The sequence below is a fragment of the Trichosurus vulpecula genome, chromosome 5, assembly GCF_011100635.1.
Source record: "Trichosurus vulpecula isolate mTriVul1 chromosome 5, mTriVul1.pri, whole genome shotgun sequence".
In the NCBI taxonomy this organism is placed as follows: Eukaryota; Metazoa; Chordata; class Mammalia; order Diprotodontia; family Phalangeridae; genus Trichosurus; species Trichosurus vulpecula.
This window is the reverse complement of record NC_050577.1, coordinates 119,932,314-119,955,436: the sequence shown is the minus strand read 5'-3', so window position 1 is coordinate 119,955,436 and position 23,123 is coordinate 119,932,314. Positions and strand designations below refer to the sequence as shown.

The 23,123-nt window shown below is 48.5% G+C and overlaps 1 protein-coding gene across 1 annotated transcript in view; it reads left to right on the top strand.

The window, feature by feature from the left end:
* SND1 (staphylococcal nuclease and tudor domain containing 1) overlaps nucleotides 1–21,985 on the top strand; it is a 484,576-nt gene extending 462,591 nt beyond the window's left edge. Inside the window, exons 17-24 of the mRNA XM_036759444.1 lie at nucleotides 785–973; nucleotides 8,979–9,120; nucleotides 16,366–16,489; nucleotides 17,409–17,478; nucleotides 19,028–19,141; nucleotides 19,454–19,657; nucleotides 21,184–21,228; nucleotides 21,336–21,985. Coding sequence (XP_036615339.1) covers nucleotides 785–973; nucleotides 8,979–9,120; nucleotides 16,366–16,489; nucleotides 17,409–17,478; nucleotides 19,028–19,141; nucleotides 19,454–19,657; nucleotides 21,184–21,228; nucleotides 21,336–21,401 — 954 coding nt within the window. The 3' untranslated portion in view covers nucleotides 21,402–21,985. The remainder of the gene's footprint in view (nucleotides 1–784; nucleotides 974–8,978; nucleotides 9,121–16,365; nucleotides 16,490–17,408; nucleotides 17,479–19,027; nucleotides 19,142–19,453; nucleotides 19,658–21,183; nucleotides 21,229–21,335) is intronic.
* Nucleotides 21,986–23,123: the final 1,138 nt, after the last annotated feature.

The following is a 23,123-nucleotide window of genomic DNA, read 5'->3' as shown; positions in this document are numbered from 1 at the left end:
GCTCCTCCAGGCAAAGCACTGCCTCCCCAATCCTCAGGGACAGCCTGGTTCCCTAAGGGCCCACTTGTCTTTCTGCTGCAGAGCTGGAGGTGGGAGCTGAAGAAGGGTGGTAGCCAGCACCAACCATGTTCCTCAGCCTTTCTCTCTGCCAATTCCAAAGCAAATTAGTATTGGCCATCTTAAGGCAAAATCTCTACTGTGTCCAGAAACCTGGAACCAGCTTTCCCCACCCTTTCTGCTTCAGGAGCCCAACATTGGACCAAGACTGCTTTAGCGATTGGATTTACCCCCTGAAGCCCAAAGTTTGTGGCAGAACGGTGGAAAAGTCCTGGTTGGTATAGTGGATATCCTGACTGGCTGACATTCCAGCTGGGGATCCCCAGGCCACAGGGAGACAAGGAAAGTCTCCAGCAGGCTTCCTGTTAAGAGAACATAGGTGGCCTGTAGCCTAGGGGCAAGAGAGAGGGGCTCATTGGTGACCTGATTTTGGACGTTGAGAGCATAGGCCTTAGGATTAAAGGGAAGAGTTCTAAGAAGAGCAGAAGGACAGAGAGATCAGGCAATAGTTCCAGCCACTGATATTCTCCTGCCTGAGACATCCTTGCCCGCTGCTGTTTCGTAGAGCAGATTCAACCAGATCTCAGTTTATAAAATGTAAGAATCTCAGAAGTATCACAGCGTCTTCTGCACACAGTCAGTCGTTTCCTGCCTTTCACCATGCATCAACCCCAATGCCCCAAATCCATCCCTCTGCTGACTCAGTCCCCTCTTTTTGTATCCCCAGGTGGAAGTGGAGGTAGAAAGCATGGATAAGGCTGGGAACTTCATCGGCTGGCTGCACATTGATGGTGTCAACCTGTCAGTCTCACTGGTGGAGCATGCGCTTTCCAAGGTTCATTTCACTGCTGAGCGTAGCTCCTACTACAAGTCCTTGCTGTCTGCTGAAGAAGCTGCCAAACAAAAGAAAGAGAAGGTAAGTAGTCATGGGGAGGAAGCTGGGTGGGGGGAGAAAGGAAAGTGCACCACATGGCAAGTTTGAGAGGGAAGAAGAAGCATCCAGAGCCAGAAACCTGGCAGCTGATCCATCTGAAAGGCTACACAGTTTCTAGTAGCTCTACTATATTCTGTCTTCTCTGCCTATCATAGGATCATAAATTTAATACTGGAGGGGACTTTAAAGGTCATGTTGTCCAACTCCTTCATTTTACAGAAAAGGAAACTGAGTCCCAGAGAGATGAATGACTTGCCCAAGGTTAGAGGTATTAAGTGGCAAAGCTAGAATTCAAACTCGACCTGACACCAAATACTAATTCACTAGTAGGTCACACCCAAGAACAGGAATCATTCTGCAGATCTCAACTGCATGCCTGGGGGTGGGGTTGTTCCCGCGCTCCAAACAAGCTGGAACCGACCTGCCAGAGCTAGAGTTAAGAAGTTTCTACTAAAGACTACTCTGATGCCTCTGCATGCCATAAAGGGACCTCTGGCTTCTCAAAGGCCATGCCAATGGAGCTAAGCTTAGGCAGGTCCTACCCAGCTGGAATGGCATCAGTGATGGACCGTAAGTATGTTTCCCAAGGGCCAGGCTCATCACCAGGTTGGCTGTAGGATGAAGATTTTTTTTCCCCAAAAACAACTCTCCATCACCTACTAAATTATAAAGGATTTCTGATTGGCATCAGTGGGGGCAAGTACCCACAGCTGCAGAATTACAGATCTTTGAAGTAAGTCAACAAGCCCTTTGCAGAGACAGGGATGCCATAAAGGGAACCATCTGCTTAGGTCAAATGAGTTTGGAAATTAAGTTTGTCTCCTCATAACCCCTTACCTTGAATCATTCTGTCACAGGTACTACTATCATTCATAGTATAGCCCAAGAATACTCATTTAGTCTTAGTAACAATAAGGCATCTGGAGCGGGAGACTGGAGTAAGGTAAACAATATGAAAACAATTGGGGTGAGCTCCCAAGAGGGAGAAAAAGAGGGGAGCACTGCACTTTTACCTAGTGCCTGATTTCTCCAGGATTCCTTGGATGGCCAGAGGCCCTCATTTGAATCTACTTCACATTACCCCGCTGGGAAGCCCATTTTGGAAACTACCCCCAGAGAGACATAAACCTGTTAGGATGGCAGATTTACAGTACATCAGCCTCTGCAGACACTGCATTGAGGAGATGGGGGATGGGGCGGGAAGCATTTTGGGGAAACAAATTGTCGATTAAGGAACAAAGTGCTTTGGTGGTGGGAGCCAGCCTTCCCTGCCCCCACCTACCCTCTCCAAAAGCCTGGCGGTGGTTGACTTACAGCCCAGCACTGATAATGGGGATAAATCAATCGGCCACCAATTTGTCAGGGTTTCTCTGTGCTTGAGGAGGATTTTGTAGGACAGCCGTGCTGAGCCATAAATTTGTTCCAGGAATAAATGTTTCCTTCCCTATGGGGGTAATCATCTGGTTCTACATCTCCGATTCCCAGAGCTGGGCCTGCTTACCTAACTAAAGGCAGGGGTTCCTCTGCTCTTTTTTCACTTCTCCTGCCCGTAACAGAGGACTCCTTGCTCCATCTCATAGGTCTTTCTGCCCTTTACCTTTTCTCCCCCAGATGGAATTGGTTTCTCCCCCTAAAATTTCCCTCTTCTTCTTTGTCATCCCTGCCTTTCCTCCCAGATCACCTATCCACCCACCCAGAATAAGCCACATACCCAGCTCTTTTGGAATTTGAGGTTAGCAGTAATAGATTGCAGATGATGGAACAAACAGGAGAGACCACACATACACACACATGCCTCTCCCTGGAAATAGTCCAGTCCAAACATCCTCTTTTCCTTCTCCCAACACCTAGGGCAGCATTTTCTGCCCCCTACAAAGCCCTTTCCTTTCCACTGCGTTTTCTAAGCTTCTAAGAGGGAGATCAGAATTGGTTGGTATGTGTAGGTGAGCGCCACGTCAGCAGAGGTTTAGTCCTCTCTGAGGAGTCACGATTAGTAGTATGAACAGCAAACACCCATTTTCAAGACCCAGATTCACAAACCGTCTCTCCTTCTGTCACTCCCACTCTGCCACCTTGTAGTTGCCCATTGCAGATGGGAACAGCTCTCCAGCCCTCTTGAGGGCAGGCCTCCAGGGTTAGGGCCATGGGTGATGAACAGAGCACGTTCTTTGCCAGGTGTTAGAATTGGATGCCATTATTTACTGTAAAGTAGATTTGGCTGAATGAGCCCAAGCCATCATTTGCTGTTGCCCTTTGATAAAGCCAGGAAGTCGTTATCAATGATTAATTACTCACACAGACTGCATGTTTTTATTTCAGCCCAATTAAAGAGCAGGGCCTCACTCCCTGTGCCAGGGGTTGCCCTCCTCTTGGGCTCTTCTACCACCCACCCCTATCCTGAGCAGGCAGCAAAGCTTCTTCAAGGGCCCAGTGGGTGCTAGTGGAAGCTACTAAGCCTGCTGCAGGTGGATCTCCCTGTAGGCCCTGGTTTGGCTTAGCCGGCCTTAGGGCAGGAAAATTGGGTGAGTGTTTGGAACCGAGTCCTCACACAGGGGCTTGCTTTGGCAGCACAGGCATTAAGATAAGGCTCAGACAAAGTTGCCAAGGTACTGTGAATGAAGAAGAGATGTCTGTGCCCATGGAACCAACATCAGAGCCAAGGAAAGGCGATTGCTAAGCACCCAGGACCTGGACCTCTTCTCTCCTCTCTGGGACTTTGGGAGAGATTTTAGGAGAAAAGCCAAGACTGGGGGTAAGAGGGGTAATATGTGCGCTTGCCTACACACACTCACGCCCAGGCACACGCACATGCATCTATTTGGAGAATCTGACGACTGGATTTTCCATTTAGTAGCTACCCCCTGCTGGGCTAATTCCTCCCTGTCCCTATACAGACTCCTCAGTGAAAGGACTGGGTAGAGCCATGCCCTCCCCTCAGTAGGAGGCTGACTAACGGCAAACCCCATTCTCCTCCTAGGTCCCAGGGTAGACCTGGAAGCTGTGGGGTCAGCAACAGTTTCCTTTTTCCATTATTCTGCCTGTTTCCTATCTCTTTCCACCCCATCATGGCCCTAGCTGAAGAAAAGAGGGCTACATTGGCCATTGATTTCATTTTATTTATTTTGGCTCCCCTGCTGCGGGCATCAAGGCATCCTCCACCCTGGCCCCAAGCCAGCCCCTCCCCTGGAGCCTGAGAATAGCAGTATTAAATAGAGTTTAGAAAGGAAAGACTTGAGCCAGCAGATCCCCAGACCATGCTTCCCACCTCCTGCCAAGTGAGGACTGAGGGGCTCCCTGAGGAGGGGAGAGGCAGGATGGAAAAGGAAGCTACTACTTCCTGACCTGATTTGCCCTTCACACCATGCCCTGTCCTTGCTGTGCAGGTTGAGCTGGTTCTGTGCTTAACTGGAGGAGCCACACCAACAGGTAGTGTTTCAGAGCCTGATGTGGATGTGCAGTGTGCTGGAGCAAAATGGAGATTTGTAGGGCAAAGAAGCTTTGGAGATGAAGTGGACTTGACTTTGATCCATGAGCACTGCTATGAAAGAGTGTAGACAGGGCCATCCTAGCTCAGTGCATGGAGACCAAGGGAAGAGCCTTTCCTGCCCTAGCGAACATCGCTTTCATAGATCTAGGCTTGAAGGGAATCTGGGTGGCTGCTGCTCCTTTTTTTTTTTTTTTTTTGGTCACTAATCCACTGAATAGATGAGAGACAATGAGCTGGAAAATACAAGTGGTCTTAGGGTCTTGTGTCTGAAGGTGAGCGAGCCGCGCACAAGTCCTGCGCTGTCACCCTTGCCCCCAGGACTTTGGCTCTGGAAGCCACTGAGGAGGGCAGGGAAAACCCCGAGCTGCTGCCCCCACACCACTGCAGGAATCACTGTTGCTCCCCGGAAAGGGGGCCCTCGTTTCCTCACAGAGGCCTATTCAGTGACAGTAAAAGGAGTGTCAGCCTTGGAGATTACAAGTGACACGCTTCTTCTTGGTGATCTGAAGTGATGAAGCGAGGGAGCATGTGATGGCAGTGAGGACGTGGCATTAGCAGATGTCTTGTCAATGTCTATCTTCTCACAGCACACGATCCAAAGTGGAGGGGGAGTGAGGAGCAGAGCCGAGGAGGGGGGCATACCTGGAGTTGAGCCTGAAGATTATTTCCTACCTAACTTCTCCCCATAATAAAGTTCCACAAGCCAGATTCCCCCTCCATTTTGCCTGTGGCCATTGGCCTTGAGGGCGCCAGACTCAAGGAGCAAGGGACTGCCCGACCACAGGAGGGTACCATGGGAGCGGGCCAGCTGAAGCACAGGCTGCCTTGCAGGAGGTTCTCCAAACCTCCCAGTATATGGGTCTGTTATCACAGGAGTATCCTTGAGCTAGAGCCAGAAGGAACCTTAGAGGCCATCAAATCCAGTGTCCTCTCCTCCATTTTACAGGGAAGAAGACTGAGGCTTGAAGACATTTCATGACTTGCCTAAGGTCACACAGATAGTAAGCAGCAGAGGCAAGATCAGAATCCGGGTCTTTCTGACCCCAAGTCCTGCGCTCTCTCCGCTATATCATACCGCCTGTCATTAGAGACAAGAGTGAACAAAGCTCCAGTTAGCGCTGGGTCAAAGGATCGGCTACAAGTGACCTCTTCCTACTTTGGATCCATTTCTTTTTTTTAATGCAAAAGATTCACTTGTTGAAAGAGGAAACCAATTTGATTTGTTGCTAGGAGTGTCCAGTAAGAAACGCATACACACATAGACACACACACACACACACACACACACACACACACACACAGCCTTGGATTTCCTCTTTCTCACCTTGAGCCTTTGACCCACAGAGTCCTGGCCCCAGGCTTTCACTTCCCATCCCCTGTCCCTCGGCCAGCTGTGGGCCTCTCCATGTGGCATTCACCTTAATGCTACTAAATCCCCTTGAGCTATCACAGGAACTGTCCAGGGACACCAAGATTCCTCCCCTCGTGTTGTCTGTGACTCCCCTTGTTCTAGATTTCAAGAGCACAGCCTCTAGTAGTCAATCCACAGCCTCCCACTATGGCCTAAATGAACAAAGATAACTTCTCACCTCTCTTTGTGTATGGAGCCTGGCTCTATAACCAGAAGTTCTTTCACTCCTCATAGTTCATTCTGGATTTATCTTCTTGTGCCCTGGTGTTCTCCCCCATAGGTCAGAGAGGAGAGAGACCAGGGAATAACTGGTAGTGATCATTCTATGCTTCTCCCCCAGCCTGAGGTTCTGTCCTGGGATGATCCCAAGGACATTATGCCTTTTTGATCCACTGGGCTGTTAGAGAAGGTTGGGCAGGCAGGACCCAGGGATCAGATAAGGTAACAGAAAAGAAAGAGTATTGGGGGCATAATGAGGGGTAAGAGTAGGCAGAGCAGTAGGTGAGGCAAAGGGAAGAAAGAAGGAGCCAGTGAGAGGGACTATACAGGGGTGTTGGGTGGCAGCATTGGCTCACTTAGTCCAGCATTAATGATCTGACTGAGTCGACAAGTAGCCCACTTGATCCAGAGATTATACTAAAATAGTAAATTCTCCAAGTGCCCCCGAGACATGGGAGCATTGTTGGCAGTGACTCTCCAAGCAGGCGTACCTGGGCAGATTCTCTCTATCAGATAAAATGGTAGGCCCTAACAGACCAGCAGAAGGCACAGGTGAGGGGAGCTGGACGTTCCCAAAGGCTGGGCACCTCAAGTCCCAGTTGTGGGGATAGCTTCTGCTTCTTCTTTTCTCTTCATTGGTGAGGATGGCAAAAGAAAAATCCAAGCTGCCTGGGGCAGCGGCAGGTAGGCAGGACAGAGCTGTGGTGTGGAAAGCTGTCACAACTCTTTTGCTGGTCAGCCCAGTTTTGGGGAAGGGGTTGTTTCTTTTGTGTTGACCAAGCCTATATGAATCTGGTGGGCAGAGCTAATAGGTGTGTGTGGAGGTGTCCTGAGTATAAGGATGTTGGGTGTGGAATATATATGGTGTGATGGTAATGGGCATAGGCATAGGAGTTAATAGACTGGAAGTTAATACATGAGGAGGTAATTAATTGGATGGCAAGCCAGGAAGAAATAGCAGCCCTTTAAAGGGTTCTACTTTTTTTCTCCCATCTTATTATTTCCTTCCCTACATAATCACAGACAGTGCTAACACCCAGTCCATTACTCATATACACTCTTATCTGAGGGAATGAGCAGAGGAATCTTTGTAAAATTCTGTTTCATAGGATTGAAGTATCCGTGTCTTAGAAGAAGGTTTGGCACCGCAACAGTCACACCTACAGCTTTAGTCAACATCCCTTGGACCTACCAAGCCCACTTTCTTCGTGTGAAGCATGTGGTAGAACACAGCCCTGGTACCACTGTCAGAATCCTGGGCAAGGATGCCCTCTCTGACCCTGGGTGGCATTTCACACTCTTCACCTGCCCTCTGCTTCCATTTCCAAGCATGGGCAAGAGGCTGGTTCTGGCTGTCACAAAGTGTTAGAGTCACAAAATACCAAAGATGGAAGGGGCATTGGAGATCTTCCAATTTACCTCCACTCCCCTCCCTGCTCATTTTTCAGGTGAGGAAAGAGAGCCAGAGAAACTAAATGACTTCCTCAAGGTCACACAGCTCTGTGCTATCAGAGCTAGGACTCCTTACAACCAGGTCAAAGTATTTCCACTTTGTTGCTGCCTCTCATCTCCTGACAGGTGCAGTCCCAGTCCCTGTCCCTGTCCCTATCCCTGTAATGCCCCATCGAGGGCTGCACACAGGGCCCAGGCCCCTTAGGTACTTTTGAGCAGGTGTCTGTCTGTCCTAACATGTGGTCTTAGACCTTCTTCTAGGTCCCACCCCCTTCTGGCTGCTCAACTAGAAAGTCACCTCCCTTCCCAGGTCTGACAGGCCTCACCACTCAGATAATCTCTCAGCTGCAGGATTGGACTTGACGTGCCATCACATTGAATCAGTGTCTGAGCTACCCCAGCCCTGACAGCTTGGTGGGAGGAGAAGGGAGGGAGGCAAGGAGAGGTTAGAAAGGGAGCAGCCCAACCAATGACTAAGGTCAGAGCTCACTGTTTTAGAAATAATGGACAAGGGTTATAAGAAGAGGATTCCTTGACCCCGTCCACTGCCCAGGACTACCTTGGTTAGCATTGTCCTCGGTGGTGCTGAGGGCCTTGGGAGATGGGCTGAAAGTGTCTTATCTAACTTAGTCACTCTCCTCAGTTACCTTTTCTAGCCAGTTGTCAGGGAAGAGTCTTTCACTTAATCATAGATTTAGATTTGGAATGGACCAAGGAGGTCATTTAGTTCAATGCCTTATTTTATAGATATAAAAATTGAGGCCCAGAGAGGTTAAGTGAATTGTTCAAAGTCATCCTAGTAATAGTGGCAGAGCCAAGTGATGGCAGAAGGTGGCACTATAGTGCATAGAGCGCCAGGCCTGGAGTAAGGAAGTTCAAATTTGGCCTCAGACACTTACTGGCTATGTGACCCAGGCAAGTCACTTAACCCTGTGTGCCTCAGTTTCCTCATCTGTAAAATGAGCAGGAGAAGGGAATGGCAAACCATTCTAGTATCTATAGCAAGAAAACCCCAAATGGGGTCACAAAGAGTTGGACATGACTGAAACAAATGGACAATAAAGTCATCCTTTTTCACTTCCACAAGCTGACTTAAGTAGTCCCAGCAGTTCCCTGACCCAGGTCATCTAGAAGGTGTAGTCTAGAAGGTACAGGAGAATGAAGTACAAACAGCCACTTAGAAACTTTGTCGGATAAGCTCTACCTCTCTAAGCTCCAACAGGAGCTTTGGGCAGAGAGGGAGGGAGGGAGGGGTAACCGAGGAGACTTGGTGAGGTGCCTAGAGAGAAGAAGACATCTGGCCAGCTACTCCTTTCTCTCATCATGGTGCCTCCTGAGTAGCCATCCTACATCTGAAGTCCCCGGAGCTTCCTCTCTCTCTCTCACTGCCCACTTCTTCTTCCCTTCTCTGCCCATAGGTGTGGGCCCACTACGAGGAGCAGCCCGTGGAAGAGATGTCTCCAGTGCTGGAAGAAAAAGAGCGCTCAGCCAGCTACAAGCCTGTATTTGTGACAGAGATCACTGATGACCTGCACTTCTATGTCCAGGATGTGGAGACTGGTGAGTGTCCTGGGCCTGCCGTTCTCCCCATCCCTGAGAAGTCTCCGTTTCTCCTTTTGTCCAATGAGAGAAAGAGACAATCCCCCTTTCTAACAAGGTTCACTGAAAGGGTGAAGAGCCTATGTGCTGCCTTCCCACGACCCCACCCCACCCCATCCAACGCCTTTCAGGACCCTGTTCCTTCTTCATCAGAATCCCCAGGCCTGTCTCTTTTAGTCTGTTAGTATGGACTCTGGAAAGGTCTTTCCTGAACCTACAAGTGAAACTTAGAAACAGTATGAAGCAGTGAATGTGGTGAATAGTTTCCAGATGACAAGGGGTTTCTGTTTTCTTCTGAGACACCTTGGTTAGGCTAAGTAGAGAACAGATTGCCTCTGTATCCAAGAATCGTCACTCAAACGTAAGTACTCCCCTTCTTCCTCCCACCTCATGATTCCATTTTCTGAGGTCCACAGCTACCCAGGGAAGAGAGCCAAAAAGGGAAGCTCCTTGGTTTGCCTGTGCCGGGTGTTTTTCCTTTAGAGGTTAACAGAGCCCTGAGTGGAGTGAGTAGCCAGTTACCATGGAAACAAGCAGAGCTGTGGGGGTAGTCATCCCATGGGCATTGCTAGCTCTGAAAGACCCTGTCCTCTCTTTACACCCCCTTACAGTTCCTCATTTCCTGGCCTCCTCTACCAAGAGCTCATGCTCTTGGAGGGCTGAGAGGCATTAGAGAGATAACCTTTAGAGGCTGTGCTAAGCCTCCCTGGTCTCACTTTTTTTCAGCCTCTTTTATATCTTTTTTCTCTGACCTTTTCCCTTTCATCTCTATCCTGCCTGGAGAAACAGATTGATGAGTGAAAAAGAGGAGGCTCTTGCAACATCCCCCAGGCAAGATTGGAGCTGAGGAAGTGGACAGAGCCACAAGGAGCAGGGGCTAGAAAGGCTACCAACAGACTGGCCAGGCTGGCGTGCGGCACTGCCCAGGCTTCTCTGTTGTTTCCTTCCTCACTGGGCCCCAGGTCCAGACTGCTGATGGCCTCGCCTCCTCCCCTCTAATGATATTTCTCAGGCAGCTGCCTTTGGAGCAATGCTATTTTGACAGAAAACCTGTCCTTCACTGGACTTAGGTTTGCTGTGTCTGGAAGGAGAGAAAAGAAGAGAAAAATGAGCAGGAGAAGAGAATGAGCAGCTTTTGGCATTGGGGCAGCCAGGATCCTGGGAGAGCCTGGGGAGCTGGGAGTGGTGCTGTCCAAGGAGACACTGACACCACCTCAAGGAAAGCTATCCCCAGACGCTGGAGCCCAGCCAGGAAATCAAGAACTGAAGAATTCCTATGTCTGTGCAGCTTTGAGGTTTACAAAAGGCTTTCCTCACAGGAGCCTTGTGAGGGCAGTAATGAAAGGACTGTTATCCCTATTTTGGAGAGCAGAAAACCAGCACTCTGAGGGTTTAAATGATTGGTCTGCAATTACACAGCTAGTTAGTGTGGACAGAATTTGAACCCACGTTTCCTGTCTCCAAATCCAGGGCTCTATCCATGGGGCCATCGTGCCTCTCTGCCTTCAAAAACAGCAGAGAAAAGTCTAACATGCTACCGTTGAAAAAATAATAGCCCTTTTTTCTATAATGTGATCATAGACAACTCAGTGATTTGAGTTGAGTGGGAGTGAGGATTTATGTGATAGACAGTGAGAGCTAAACCTAGACACAAGGCCGAAGGTTGTGGGAGTTGTCAAGCAAGCCGGCTCACATCACCTCAGCACAAAGGGCACAAGACAGTGCAGGGGCCACCTTTGGAGGAGGGGCAAGACGGATGTCTAGTTCCACTGCTCGAGAACGGTTCCAGGCCATTAGGTACTTCTGTGGGAGGAGCTGCCCAAAACAAAGAGGACACCAGTAGCGAAGGATGCTTTCTGTAGTTTCTCATTTTGATAATAACAGTACCTCGGATTCACATTATATGGCATTTGAGGATCTTTAGTTAGTGCCAAGAGTTGGAAGAACTGTAAAAAGAGAGGTTGAAGATGAATAATAGGAGCTAGCATTTTTGTAGTACTTTACAAAGCTATATACATAATCTTCACAGCAGCCCACAGAGACAGATACTGCAAGTATTATTATCCTGTTTACAGATGAGGAAACTGAGGCTTATTGAGGTTAAGGGGTCTGTCCACAGTTGAACCGTAGGCGTGTCACCATGCACCTGATGGTGTTCAGCCTTTACTTGAAGAACTCCAGGAAAGGGAACCTATCATTTTCAAGACAGCCCTTTCTGCTTTGGAATAGCTCTGATGGTTAGGAGGTCTTTGCTTTGTAGCTTTCCCGTTCCTATATGACAGCCCCTCACATGATTCGAAGTCCTCTGTCATTGGCCCTCTGTCCCAAAATCTTTTCATTTTTAAGCTGAACTTTCCTGGTTTCTTCAACCAGCTGTCATGAAGGCTGATCTTGAGATTCTTCACCGTGATGGCTACTCTCCTCTGAATGCACTCCGTCATATCAATTTCCTTCCCAAATTGCAGTGCCTACTATTTAAATAAACATAATATTCCAGCTGAGGTCTGAAGCATAACAGGATGATAACCTCCCTGGACCTCAACACTTGACTACTCTTCACTTAGCCCAGTATTTATTGCATTCAGTTTGGGGGGGGGAGCCGCATCACATTGCTGACTTGTTGAACTTCATTTCACTAAAACTCCCATATCTTTTTCAGATGAACTTCTCTATAACCATTGCTTCTCATTTTATACTTAAAAATTTGATATTTTTTCATCTAAGTATAAGACTATATTTATCCTTACTGAATTTCATCATCTTAGATTTGACCCAGTGTTTCCTGCCAAGATTGTTTTGAATCCTGACTGTCTATCCTGGCTTTGTACCATCTGTGAATTTGATAAATATGGTATCTTCTCTTTATCCAAATGATGCTTGCTCTGGCCACCTAACTGTTCTGTCTACTAGCCCATATCTTTCTTCTTTTTTGTAAGACCAGCTTGAGAAACCGTTGAATGTTTTGCTAATTCTAGGTATACTTTTTTTGTAGTATTCCCTTTGTTTACCTGTCTGGTTGCCCATTCAAAAAAGGAAATTGTCCGGTATGACCAGACTAACTTGGTGAATACATGCTGACTTTTCAGGCTCACCTCTTTCTTTTCTTGATGCTCACCAACTATCCCCTTCGTGATACGTTTCAGAATTTCACCAGGAATCAAAGTCAAGCCCATTGGCAGACTCCATTTTCCCCCCTTTTCTGAAGATCAGGTGAATATTTGCCCTTCTTCAGTCCTCTATGACTTCTCCCTTCGCCACCATCTTTCACATATCAGTGACAACTTAGCGATCGCATCTGTTCATTCTGTTCCCTAGGATATAGTTTCTCTGTACCTGGTAACTTGAACTCATCAAAGATAGGTAGATTTTGAACCCAGGCCCTCTGACTCCAGAGCCAGTGTCCTGCCATGTTTAGTCTGTCCCTTTCAATTCAAAGACTATTCTCCTTGACAGAGAAAAAATGAGCAAAATACAAGTCAAGCAGCTTTGCCTCCTCTCCATTGTTCATTTTCATCATCACTTCTGCCCCAGACAGCAGCCCGGTCTTTTATTTGAGCATCTTTTCTGTAGTATGGCTTTAAAAAAAATGAACAATTCCTTTCCTTTCCTGCCCAGCCCCAGATTGTTCTGAGCCTTAGCACTCTGAACACTCTTCTTACAGGATCGGGCTGCGCTTTTGTATCCATGCTCTGTCACCTGCCCTTGCTTCCGTCTTCTGTACAAGTCTGTTTTAATTAATGCGCTGCTACCGTTCCTCAAACAGAATGCTGCCTCTCCCATCTCCATGCTTTTGTACTAGCTGCCCCTCAGGCTTTTCACCTGTACATCTTAGAAGCCACAGCTCCCTTCGAGATACTCCTGCAGGAAGCCTTTCCAGGCCTGCCCTAGATGCCGAGGCCTGCCTGCCCCGCTAAGGTTACATCCCATCTGCTCTGTATGTATCTTGCATGTACATGCTTTTTTACATGTTGTCTCTCCCTCTAGAGTGTCATCTCTCTGAGGGAAATTACTGGTTTTGCCCTTCTTTGTTTCCCTAGAACTTGGCATGGTGTCTCGAATATAGTGAGCATTTAATAAACGCGTGTTGATGAGTTGTGCCTTCGCATCGGTCTCTGTTGGCCGCTTTCCTTTTCGTCATAATTAGAGTTGTTTCTCTTTAGGATTTTAGAATTGTGTTCTTGAAAGTTTCGTATCCTTCCTAGACTTACTTCCCCTGTAAAATGTTTATCCTTGGGATCCTACCTCTCTTTGTCCTTTGAAATCTGCTCTCCAAAAATCTAGGATGCGCGTCACAATGTCTTTTTCTCGGTCACACATTGTAAAATGAGATGGTCACTTCCTCCAAAGTTCCTGTAGTTTCCCTCCCAGTGGTAAGAATCAGATCCGGATGAGCAGCTCCGCTACTTTCTGAAGGATAAAATTATCATTAAGGCAGTTCAGTAGATTTGTAGCTGCTCTGCTTTAGGTGAGGTGAGAGCTCCGGTAGATACCCACACAACTGAAGTCTTCCACCACTGCTGTATCATTCCTCTGCGTCAGGCTTGTGGCCTATTTGCTAAACAGATTACATCTGTTTATTCTTTCTTTCCAGATGACATACAGTTCAGTCTAATGAGAATGCTGCTTCTGTTTCTGTTTCCACTGTTCTCTGTCATGCCCTCTACCGTGCTTCCCCTTCTGGTTTCTGTCTTTCCTTACATGAGCTTATCTTGAGCAGCCTAATGGAACAGTGGAGAGAGCACTGGACCTGTAGTTGGGAAGACCCGAATTCACATCCAGCCTTAGATGCTTGCTAGCTATGTGACCCTAGGCAAGTCACTTAACCATTGTTGGTCTCAGTATCCTCATCTGTACTGTGGGATAATAATGACACCTCCTCCCAGGGTTGTTGTGAGGATAAATGAGTTAGTATTTGTAAAGTGCTTAGCACAGGGCCTGGCACATAGTAGGTATTATTCTCTTCTTAATATATTCCCAACTCTAGGGTCAAGTGCTTTATCTACCATAACACCTGACTGCTCAGAATCCAGAGTCTCCTGAACTTCTGCCTCTCTGCAAGACAGACTTCAGGTGCTTTGGAGAATGGTGCCTTGCATATTATCCCACACGAGCCCAGATCTGTGATACTGAGGCCTTGGTCTCTATCTCTTGTATGTAGCACAGTCTGGAGCTGCTTTATCAGGACAGGAACTAGTAAAGAATGAGCTGCAGAGAACAGAAGGGTAACAGAGACAGGAGAAAGAAGAGGAAAGGGATAGAAATAATGACGAAAGCTTCAGACTGAATTTCCAGAATAACTGAAGAGAACAAGCAAATTGAGAAGGGGAAAAACTCTGAAACCTTTATGCTTCTGTTTCCCAACCTCCCTAAGACAACTTCTAATCCTTATGGTGACTTGAATGATCCTGTTCTTTTTCCCATCCATCACTGCCTGTTAAAACTTGCTTTTAGGAGAGTAATTGATAGACTGATCATACTAAGTTGTAACTGATTGATAGAGTTGGGGGGAAAAAAAGCTCTGATTTTAGCATTGCAGACAGCAAAAAGCTATGTGAGTGAGGCAGGGGGTAGAGAGGAGGGTGGTTTTCCTGGGTCCCTAAAATGTCTTTAGGGGAATTCAGCCCTGGTCATGAATGATTCATTTCTGTAAGGGGATTGGGGATTGTAAAGTGTTTGCTGATGGGTGAGGAGGAGAGAATAGCTATTCCAGTGGCCAGAGAGAGTATATACACAGGCACACCCACAATCACATTGATAGTCTAATTCTCTGATCTCACCAAGAGGAAAGCTATCCTCCTGAAGTGACTGGAGGGTAATGGGAGAAAGTCATCTGCCAAAGGAGAGTTAGGATCTGGGCAGACTGCCCTGAAAGAAGGAAGATGAAAGGGGAAAAGGGAGAAGCCAGCAGATCTGCTGCTGAATCAGGGCAGGCTTCGTAGGAGAGTGGCAGGTAGGCAGTAGTAGACAGCAATGCTGAGGAAAAAGCCCAGGGTATGCCAACATGGACTAATCCCCCAAGGCAGATGGGAGTCAGAGAAAGGAGAAACCAGGAAGGATAGGAGCGGCTTACCCCAGAATTAAGAGGAATTCAAGCTTCACAGCAAGGGGAAGAAATGATGATAGTTCGGTGATGTAAAAGGCCATCTAATCCATTCCTTCTGTTACAGATGAGGCAGCTAGGGGTTATAGATGAGGACTAGAGGTTAGTCTGTGTCCAAGGTCCAAGCACAGCAGCGTCTGGAGCAGGGAAAAGGAAGAAGCCAACCTAACAGCAGCCTTGGGGTTCATACGTCCCCCACAGTGGATAGAAATGTTCAAGAGCCAAGGGACATTGAGTTCAATAACTAGATCACACCCAGTTGGATAAATGAGGATCTGAGCTTGGTATAGCAAGGTTTTATCATGTTTTTCCTGGGCTCTGACTCTGCTTTTAAGGCCAAATCCCTGTTGCTTGAGCATTTCTTTGCTAGGGACTTTCTGCAGTCCTTGTCTCCACCTTTGCCTTTCATCTCACCATGTAGATTGTCGGATGGTGTAGTGGGGAGTCATACTTGTTTCTTTGCCTGGAAACCATCTATATGACCTATATGATCTATATAGACAACCATCTATATGACCTAGGCCAGGTATAGTCCTGGAGTAGAGATGCCAGGGGATAAGAGAGGAGAGTGGACAAAAAGATAAGTTGATATATTCAGAGAAGGCTGACTTTGGATCAGTGATTTTAGTCAGGCCCACTTTTCCTAGAAAAATCCTACCTTTAGGACCTTGGCCAGGAGTTGAAAGAATATGTATCCATTCCGTGGGGTACAAGGTCCTCAGGAGCCTTCCTTCCCTGCTCGTTCAGCTGGCCTAGTCATAGGATCACAGACTTAGAGTGAGAGGACTCTAGCTCAGAGAACACGGAGTCCAAGCCCCAAATTCTATAGGTGAAGAGACTGAGGCCTGGGGAGGGCTAGAGGCAGAGCTGGAGCTTGAACCTAATCCTAAGCAGCGTGTGGTCCACTGTGACACAGTTCCTTCCTCTTCTGCCTGACTTATTAAGTCTTTGAGAGCCAAGACACAGATCACCTCTTCACCCCTCGCCATCTTAGGAATGCTGAGAACATGCTCAGAAGGGGGGAGGGGGCAAACATATTCATATAAGATGATGGTTCAGGAATGGAAAAGGTTTCCACTTTCCTCCCCTCCACCCCCCACACACAGGTACACAACTAGAGAAGTTGATGGAGGGCATGAGAAATGACATCGCCAGCCACCCGCCCATAGAGGGATCCTATGCCCCTCGCCGAGGAGAATTCTGCATTGCCAAGTTTGTGGATGGAGAATGGTAAGCCCCTCCCCGGGGCAGAGCAGGGTGAGGGCAGGGGAGTTGACCTGGAGCCACCAGAGCCACCCACACACGGGTCCAAGATAGCCCTCTTTGGTTTGCAGCTTTTCCAAGGTGGCATGATGACATCATTCTCCTCCTCTCCTGGCAGCTCTCTTGGCTGATCAGTTTATAGTCCATTGCTGGTGATTTCCCCCTGCCAGCCTGGGGCCAGCTTTGGGGGCAGTCTATTGGCAGGTTTGGATAGGAGAGCACCCTGCAGCTTGGCCAGCTCTCTGAATGCAGAAGCAAGTGGCATTCTCCCAACTCCCCTGGGGAACTAGCCTATGGAAGGCCTGATGACACTGAACCAACTGGCGTGTTCCACACTCACACAGCAGAAACAGCAGTGCTATCACATGGGTGGGAAGGGGAGGGACAAGGAGTACACTCAGCCTTGGGATAACCCCCTGGTTGTCTGAGAGTGGTGAGAGACCAGCACCCTGAAGGGTCAGCTAAGGCTGGCTGCAGAGGGCAGGGCCCATGGCCTTCCTGGGGAGAGAAAGTAACTTGGATGTGTTCCCTGCTGTAGCCTCCCAGACAGATCTGCCGACTAATTACAGCTACTGTTTAGTGTGCTGGGTTTAAACAGCAGACATCAATCTGGTCATTAGTCTTGTTACTTTATGCCCTGAGGACGCATTAATCTGCTCCGTGTATTCCATTCTCCCTCCCTTCTCCTTCCCTGGTAACTCAGATCCCATAGGAGGATGGACATTCTCCCTAGGGTGAGGGAGTGAGGGCAGCCAAAGCCTCCTCCTGTGTTCCTGCCAGTCCATCCCCTGTGTCTCGTGGCTTCTGAATAGCCCAGGGCTCCCTGTCACCCTGCCCCCCCAACTACTGTGGCTGTTTTTTCATCTGTGACATGATACCTTTGCAGGTACCGAGCTCGGGTGGAAAAGGTGGAGTCTCCAGCCAAGGTCCATGTCTTCTACATCGACTATGGCAACGTGAGTGTTGGGGTTTTAGCAAGGTACCCTAGAAACACAGAAGCCTCCGTGATGCTGACTCCCAGACTCACTGGGTTGGTAGGGAAGGCGGAGAAATGAGCACCACTGCAGTGCTTTTGGTACAGCCAGGGCCACACTTTGGAGAAGTAGGAGAGGACCAAGGTTCTTAGCCTTTTTTTAGGTTATAGACTCCTTGGCGATCTAGTGAATCCTATTCTCAGAATCATCTTTTTAAATACATAAAATGAAATATGTCAAGTTACACAAAAGAAACCAATTATATACAGTTATAAAAATATGAAATCCCAGATGAACAATCCCTGGGATAGGAGAGCTGTATTCTGGTCAGAGCTATAGGCTCACCTGGGTTTATACCCTATTGCAGGTACTCACTCCCACAATGTATTGCTTCTTATAATCCTACTGAGGAATTGAATCTGATGCCCTTCATCCTTCCCCAGGTCCCAGTCATGTGGGATGGGAGTACAGGTGTATTTGTGTATGGCTGGGCTGCTCCTGAGAGAGATTGGACAGGGGAGTGGGGCAGTGTTAGTTATGTTCTCAGGACACAGTGTACCCTGAAAGAAAACTATCTCAGACCAGGAGCCACAAAAAAGATTCCAAGGAACTCCCAGCAAATCTAAGAGTTGGCATGTCTTCCATGTTCCTCACATAACCCCAAACTTCATTTCTCATTCCTAGAGTTTGGGGTGGTAACTGCTCCACATCCCTGCATCTCCCCATTTCCATGGCCACAGGCAAGAATAAGGAGCAACTTTTACATCTTCTGCAGTCAGGTTTCCAAACATGAAGGACTTAGTTGTGTGGCAGGTGTAAGGGTGTTATACCGTGGACGTCATAGAAACAGTGGCAGGAGATACAAGGAATTTCCAGCTGGGGCTCTGACGCTGACCCCATGCTGCTTCCTGTTTCCTACTCGGGTAGGCTCAGTAATAGGGTGCAGAGAACAAAATGAAGCTCTGAAAGGGGGGGGAACACATGAGCCCAGGCATCATTTGATCTCCAGTAGAGCCAAAGCAGAGTAGGCAGGTCTCCAAGGACTCCCAGGATGTTCCCCTCTGTTCCTCTTCTCAGCCGACAGCTGACACCTCCTCCATCTCTGCCTAGCAGAAGAGTCAGGCACCAGTTTCCCAGAAGATAGATCTTTGGAAGGAAGTGGAAACAGCAATTAGAGCCCAGTTATCACTATGATTATTTTAAGAGGCACCACTGGGTGTCCGGGCGCCAAGCCCAGGGGTAGAAAAGGAATGAATCCTTGGTGTTCGCTTCCATCTGGGGTGGACCCTCCCCTCCCTCCAGGGTTACATTACTGGGAAAGGCTATGAGTGTGGCCAAAATGCAATCTACCCTGGGGCTGAGAGTCAGAGACTCTTAGTTAGAATTTGCAGATTTTAACTAAAGCCAAAGGATGAGTCAAGAAGAAGTCCTCCAGAAGGAAGGGAACCCTAAGCTGCTGAGAAGGTTAGGTTCCAGTGTTGTAGGATTGTGTGATCTGAAGGTGTAACTTTTCCTGGTGCTTTCCCCACAGAGAGAGATCCTGCCATCCACCCGTTTGGGTACATTACCAGCAGCCTTCAGCACCCGGGTGCTGCCTGCTCAAGCCACAGAGTATGCCTTTGCCTTTATCCAGGTGCCACAAGATGTGAGTCCAGACCCTTCCTTTACTGTGCTCCATTAAATGGTTGAAGGGATATTTCACTGCCTAGTTCCAGGACTAGCCTGCATTTGCACAAGGTGTGCCCATGTGTACACATGCATGCAAGTGCACGCGCACACACACACATACTCACACACACACGGAAGTGGGCATTGTCACTCAAGGTGGGGAGCAGTGACTGCATGAGGACAAGTGGGCAGGGCAGCACATGCCCTGCACTTGGCAGGCATTGGTGAGGGCTGTTGCCACACTTAGTAATGCCCTGGCTATTCTTTGTTGTGGTTTTCTGCTCCCCAGGAGGATGCCCGCACAGATGCTGTGGACAGTGTGGTTCGGGATATCCAAAACACTCAGTGCCTACTCAACGTGGAACACCTGAGCCCCGGCTGCCCCCACGTCACCCTCCAGTTTGCGGATTCCAAGGGCGATGTGGGGCTGGGCTTGGTTAAGGAGGGGCTGGTCATGGTGGAGGTTCGCAAGGAGAAGCAGTTCCAGAAAGTGGTACGTTATTAGGGAAGAGAAACACCCCACTCACAGCGAGGCCTGAGGCCTATGAAGGGTGTGTGGGGATGGGGGATGGGGGCACGTAGTTCCAAATTAAATGGCTGTGGTGTGTGAGTTTGACTAACAATTTAGGTGCAGACTGAAATGGGAAGTTAACCCTTACATTTCCCCTGGGTGACAAGCTCAAGGAAAGGGTAGAAAGCTTTGGCCAGAGATGGGTTTGCCCCTTTCTTCTTCGTGTTCATGAGGAAACAAGGTACCACAGTTCCCATCATGCAATTCAGACAGGTACCCCCCCCTTTCTAGATCCACCCTGGGATGTCATCTTTACCACTAAAATGAAAATCCTCACCCTGAACCTCTTGTAGCCCATTCACACCCCAAGATTATCTCCATATCTACCCACCCTCACCTCACTGGGGAAGGTTCCTTTTGTAAGGAACCAAGGCTACCTCTCAGCTAACAGGAGGGAACCTGCTTCACACAGGCCTAGCCAGTGTGCCCTCTCATGAGGGGTTGTGAAATCCCTCCTAGCCCTGCCATTGTGAGACATTGTCCCTGGGTGTAGGAAAGGCATTCTTTTCTTCCATCCTACCCCTTGGCAAGGCCAAATGTCTGCAGAAGGTGGAAAAGTTGGTTTTGAGAATAATTCTTCTTTGGGGCCTTTATTGCCTCCCCTTCTTCCATTTCACCCATCTATTTCCCTTCTTCCAGTCTCTCCTTTCTCCTTCTCTGTTTTCTTCCTGTTGACCCAGTCTTTCCTAATTTATTTGTGGCTGGCTCACGGGTCGATGGTGTTGATTGTGAGAGTCAATATTTCATTTGCAACAAGACACCACTGTTTATAAAATAGAGCCTTTTCCACTGCTGCCTTTCTTTCCACTTTGGGGAAGGGCCTGACCGCTCACATTCCCTGCCCCACCAGCCCCGCTTTTTGAAAGCCACTTTTTCAAGGGCAGAGCAAGTTTGCCTAAGACATGTCCATGTTTTAAAGATCCATCGTATGAAGGAGAAGAGTTTTCCCAGTCATTGAGCAGCATAGTTGTTCACACCTACTCTGGCCTCTAGAATCTCCCACATCCCAGAACCAGAATTTGAGACTTGGAAAGGACTTCAGTGGTCATCTAGTCCACCCCATACACAAAAGAAATCCCCACTGTGTCCTACCAGTAAATGGTTGTCCAGTCTCTGAAGACCTCTGAAGAAGAGAACTCTACCTCTGCATAGCTCTCACTGACATTGAGCCCAGCCTAAATTTGCCTCTTTATAACTTCAACCCATCATTCCTGGTTCTGCCTCTCTGGAGCCAAGGGAACAAATTTAATCCTTCCTCCATGTGACATCCCTTAAGATACTTGGACAGCTGTCATGTCTTCCCTGAATCTTCTCCATTCGCCTGGTATTCCTAACCCTGATGAAAGTGATGGGGGCAGAGGGTGCCACTCACAAGATTAGGAGCGCCTTAGGCTAGTTCTTGTGGTCCACAATTCCCTTGACATCCTCTCCCTGCTTTTAACTTACAGATCACAGAGTATCTGAATGCACAGGAGTCAGCCAAGAGTGCCAGGGTGAGTTCCTGCCCCGGGGACCATTGCGAGGTGGGAGGAAGGTGGGTCATAATGCTTGGGGAAGAACACATTGAACTGATGATTGTGTTTTCCCTTTCTTGTTACAGCTGAATCTCTGGCGTTATGGGGACTTTCGAGCAGACGATGCAGATGAATTTGGCTACAGCCGCTAGAAAGTGTCTCTTGCCCCTATCAGCACCGCTTACACTAAAACCTTTTCCCCACCTGGGAGGAAGGTGTCAACTGGAGAGCCCAGGACTGGGAAGGGGAGGGAGGCGGAGAAGGGGGGAAGGACGGGTCCAGCTTTGCTTCAGTGTATGGGACTGTCTCATGAGGCAGAATTCCGAGGCAGGGGGGATGGGGAGCTGGAAAGCTTCCCCGGGGCTGGGGGCATTGCCATCTGGGGTGATGGGTATTGCCATCCCAGGTTTCTCCTGACCTGATTTGTGTTTTTTAATTGTCTTCAAATCAACTTGCCTATGAACAGGAATAAACACAAAAGACTTTGTGCACAGGGGAGGTGAAGGAGAGCCATCGACTAAGAGTAGCTGCCACTTGGCACCCTACCCTGACCCATATGGCCCTCCTTTCCTCTGTGCCTCCTAGTTCTCTGACTGATAGCTGATTACGTTACTTCTCTGATCTGTCCATTCTTAAATGCCAGCAGCATCTACCCTTGCTCCCTGCCCTAGATGCCAACCTTTATTCTGTATTTAAAGCTTGCGAGACCCAATAAAGTAGTACAGTGCTGTCCGCAGCTCGTGTTGGTCATTATGGAACCCAGAAAATCCTTTGCAGGTGTTGCCTCAGTCAGTGGGGGCAAAGTGTTCGTTCAGACTCCAATTGAAGATATGAGGATACCCATGACGTGAAGCCATGTCCCAAGCCCACCCCAGACTGAGGCAGAATTGGGTCTGGACATTTCCCCAAGATCTAGTCCTTTCTCCTCTCTGGCGTGGCTGCCCCTTTTATGCTCCCAGTGGAGCAGTAAGCTGAATCACCTCACTTAGGACTTCTGGGACTCCTCTAGCTCACCATTACCCAAACATTATAGGACAAGAGAGTCCAAAGCAAAGGAAAACAGGTCGTACCCACAGCTTTGATTAAACAAGTGATACAACAAGCAGCAGAAGCAGCTGGGGAGCCCAGTGGGCAGAGCGCCTGGCCTGGAGTCAGGAAGACCTAAGTTCAGATTCATCCTCAGACACCAGCCATGTGACCCTTTTTGTCTCGTCTGTAACGTGAGCTGGAGAAGGAAATGGCAAACCACTCTAGTGTCTTTGCCAAAAAAACCCAAATGGGGTCACGGAGAGTCAGACACTATTGAAAGGACTCAACGACAACAGGCAATACAGTTATATCTACCCAGAGTCACATGTAAAACACATGCAGAACCTAAAAAGCCCAAGGTGGGGGTGAGGAAATGGGAGGTTAGGTTAGACCCAAGGAGGGGGTGGGGGCAGTCAGGTCTCAAGCATCTGACAGCTGTCCAGGATTACTCCCTGCCACCTAGAGCCAAGAAGGGAAATGAGGTGAGGTTTGGTGGCAGTAAGGAACTGACGGCGCCGCTGGGAGTAGACATCTGATAGATAACGTCCGAGCAGCCATTGTGGTCCCTCCACCCCATCTATGTCCGCAGCCAGTAAAGCAGGTTAAGTGCCAGGATCACTCCAAATCTGGGGCAAGAGGCAGATCTACAATGCAGAGAACTGAGGCAAGGACTGCTGGTCACGCCAGGGACCTTTTGGCTTGGGGTGTGGGGGGGGGGTTGTTGCTTTTTTGAGGCAACACCAAATGCATAAGAGTAAATGTAGTGCTAGTCGTTTTTAAATGGTTTCCCACTGGGAACTTTAAATTGGTGTTGGGAAAGGAAAGGACAGCGTCACAGGCTGTAG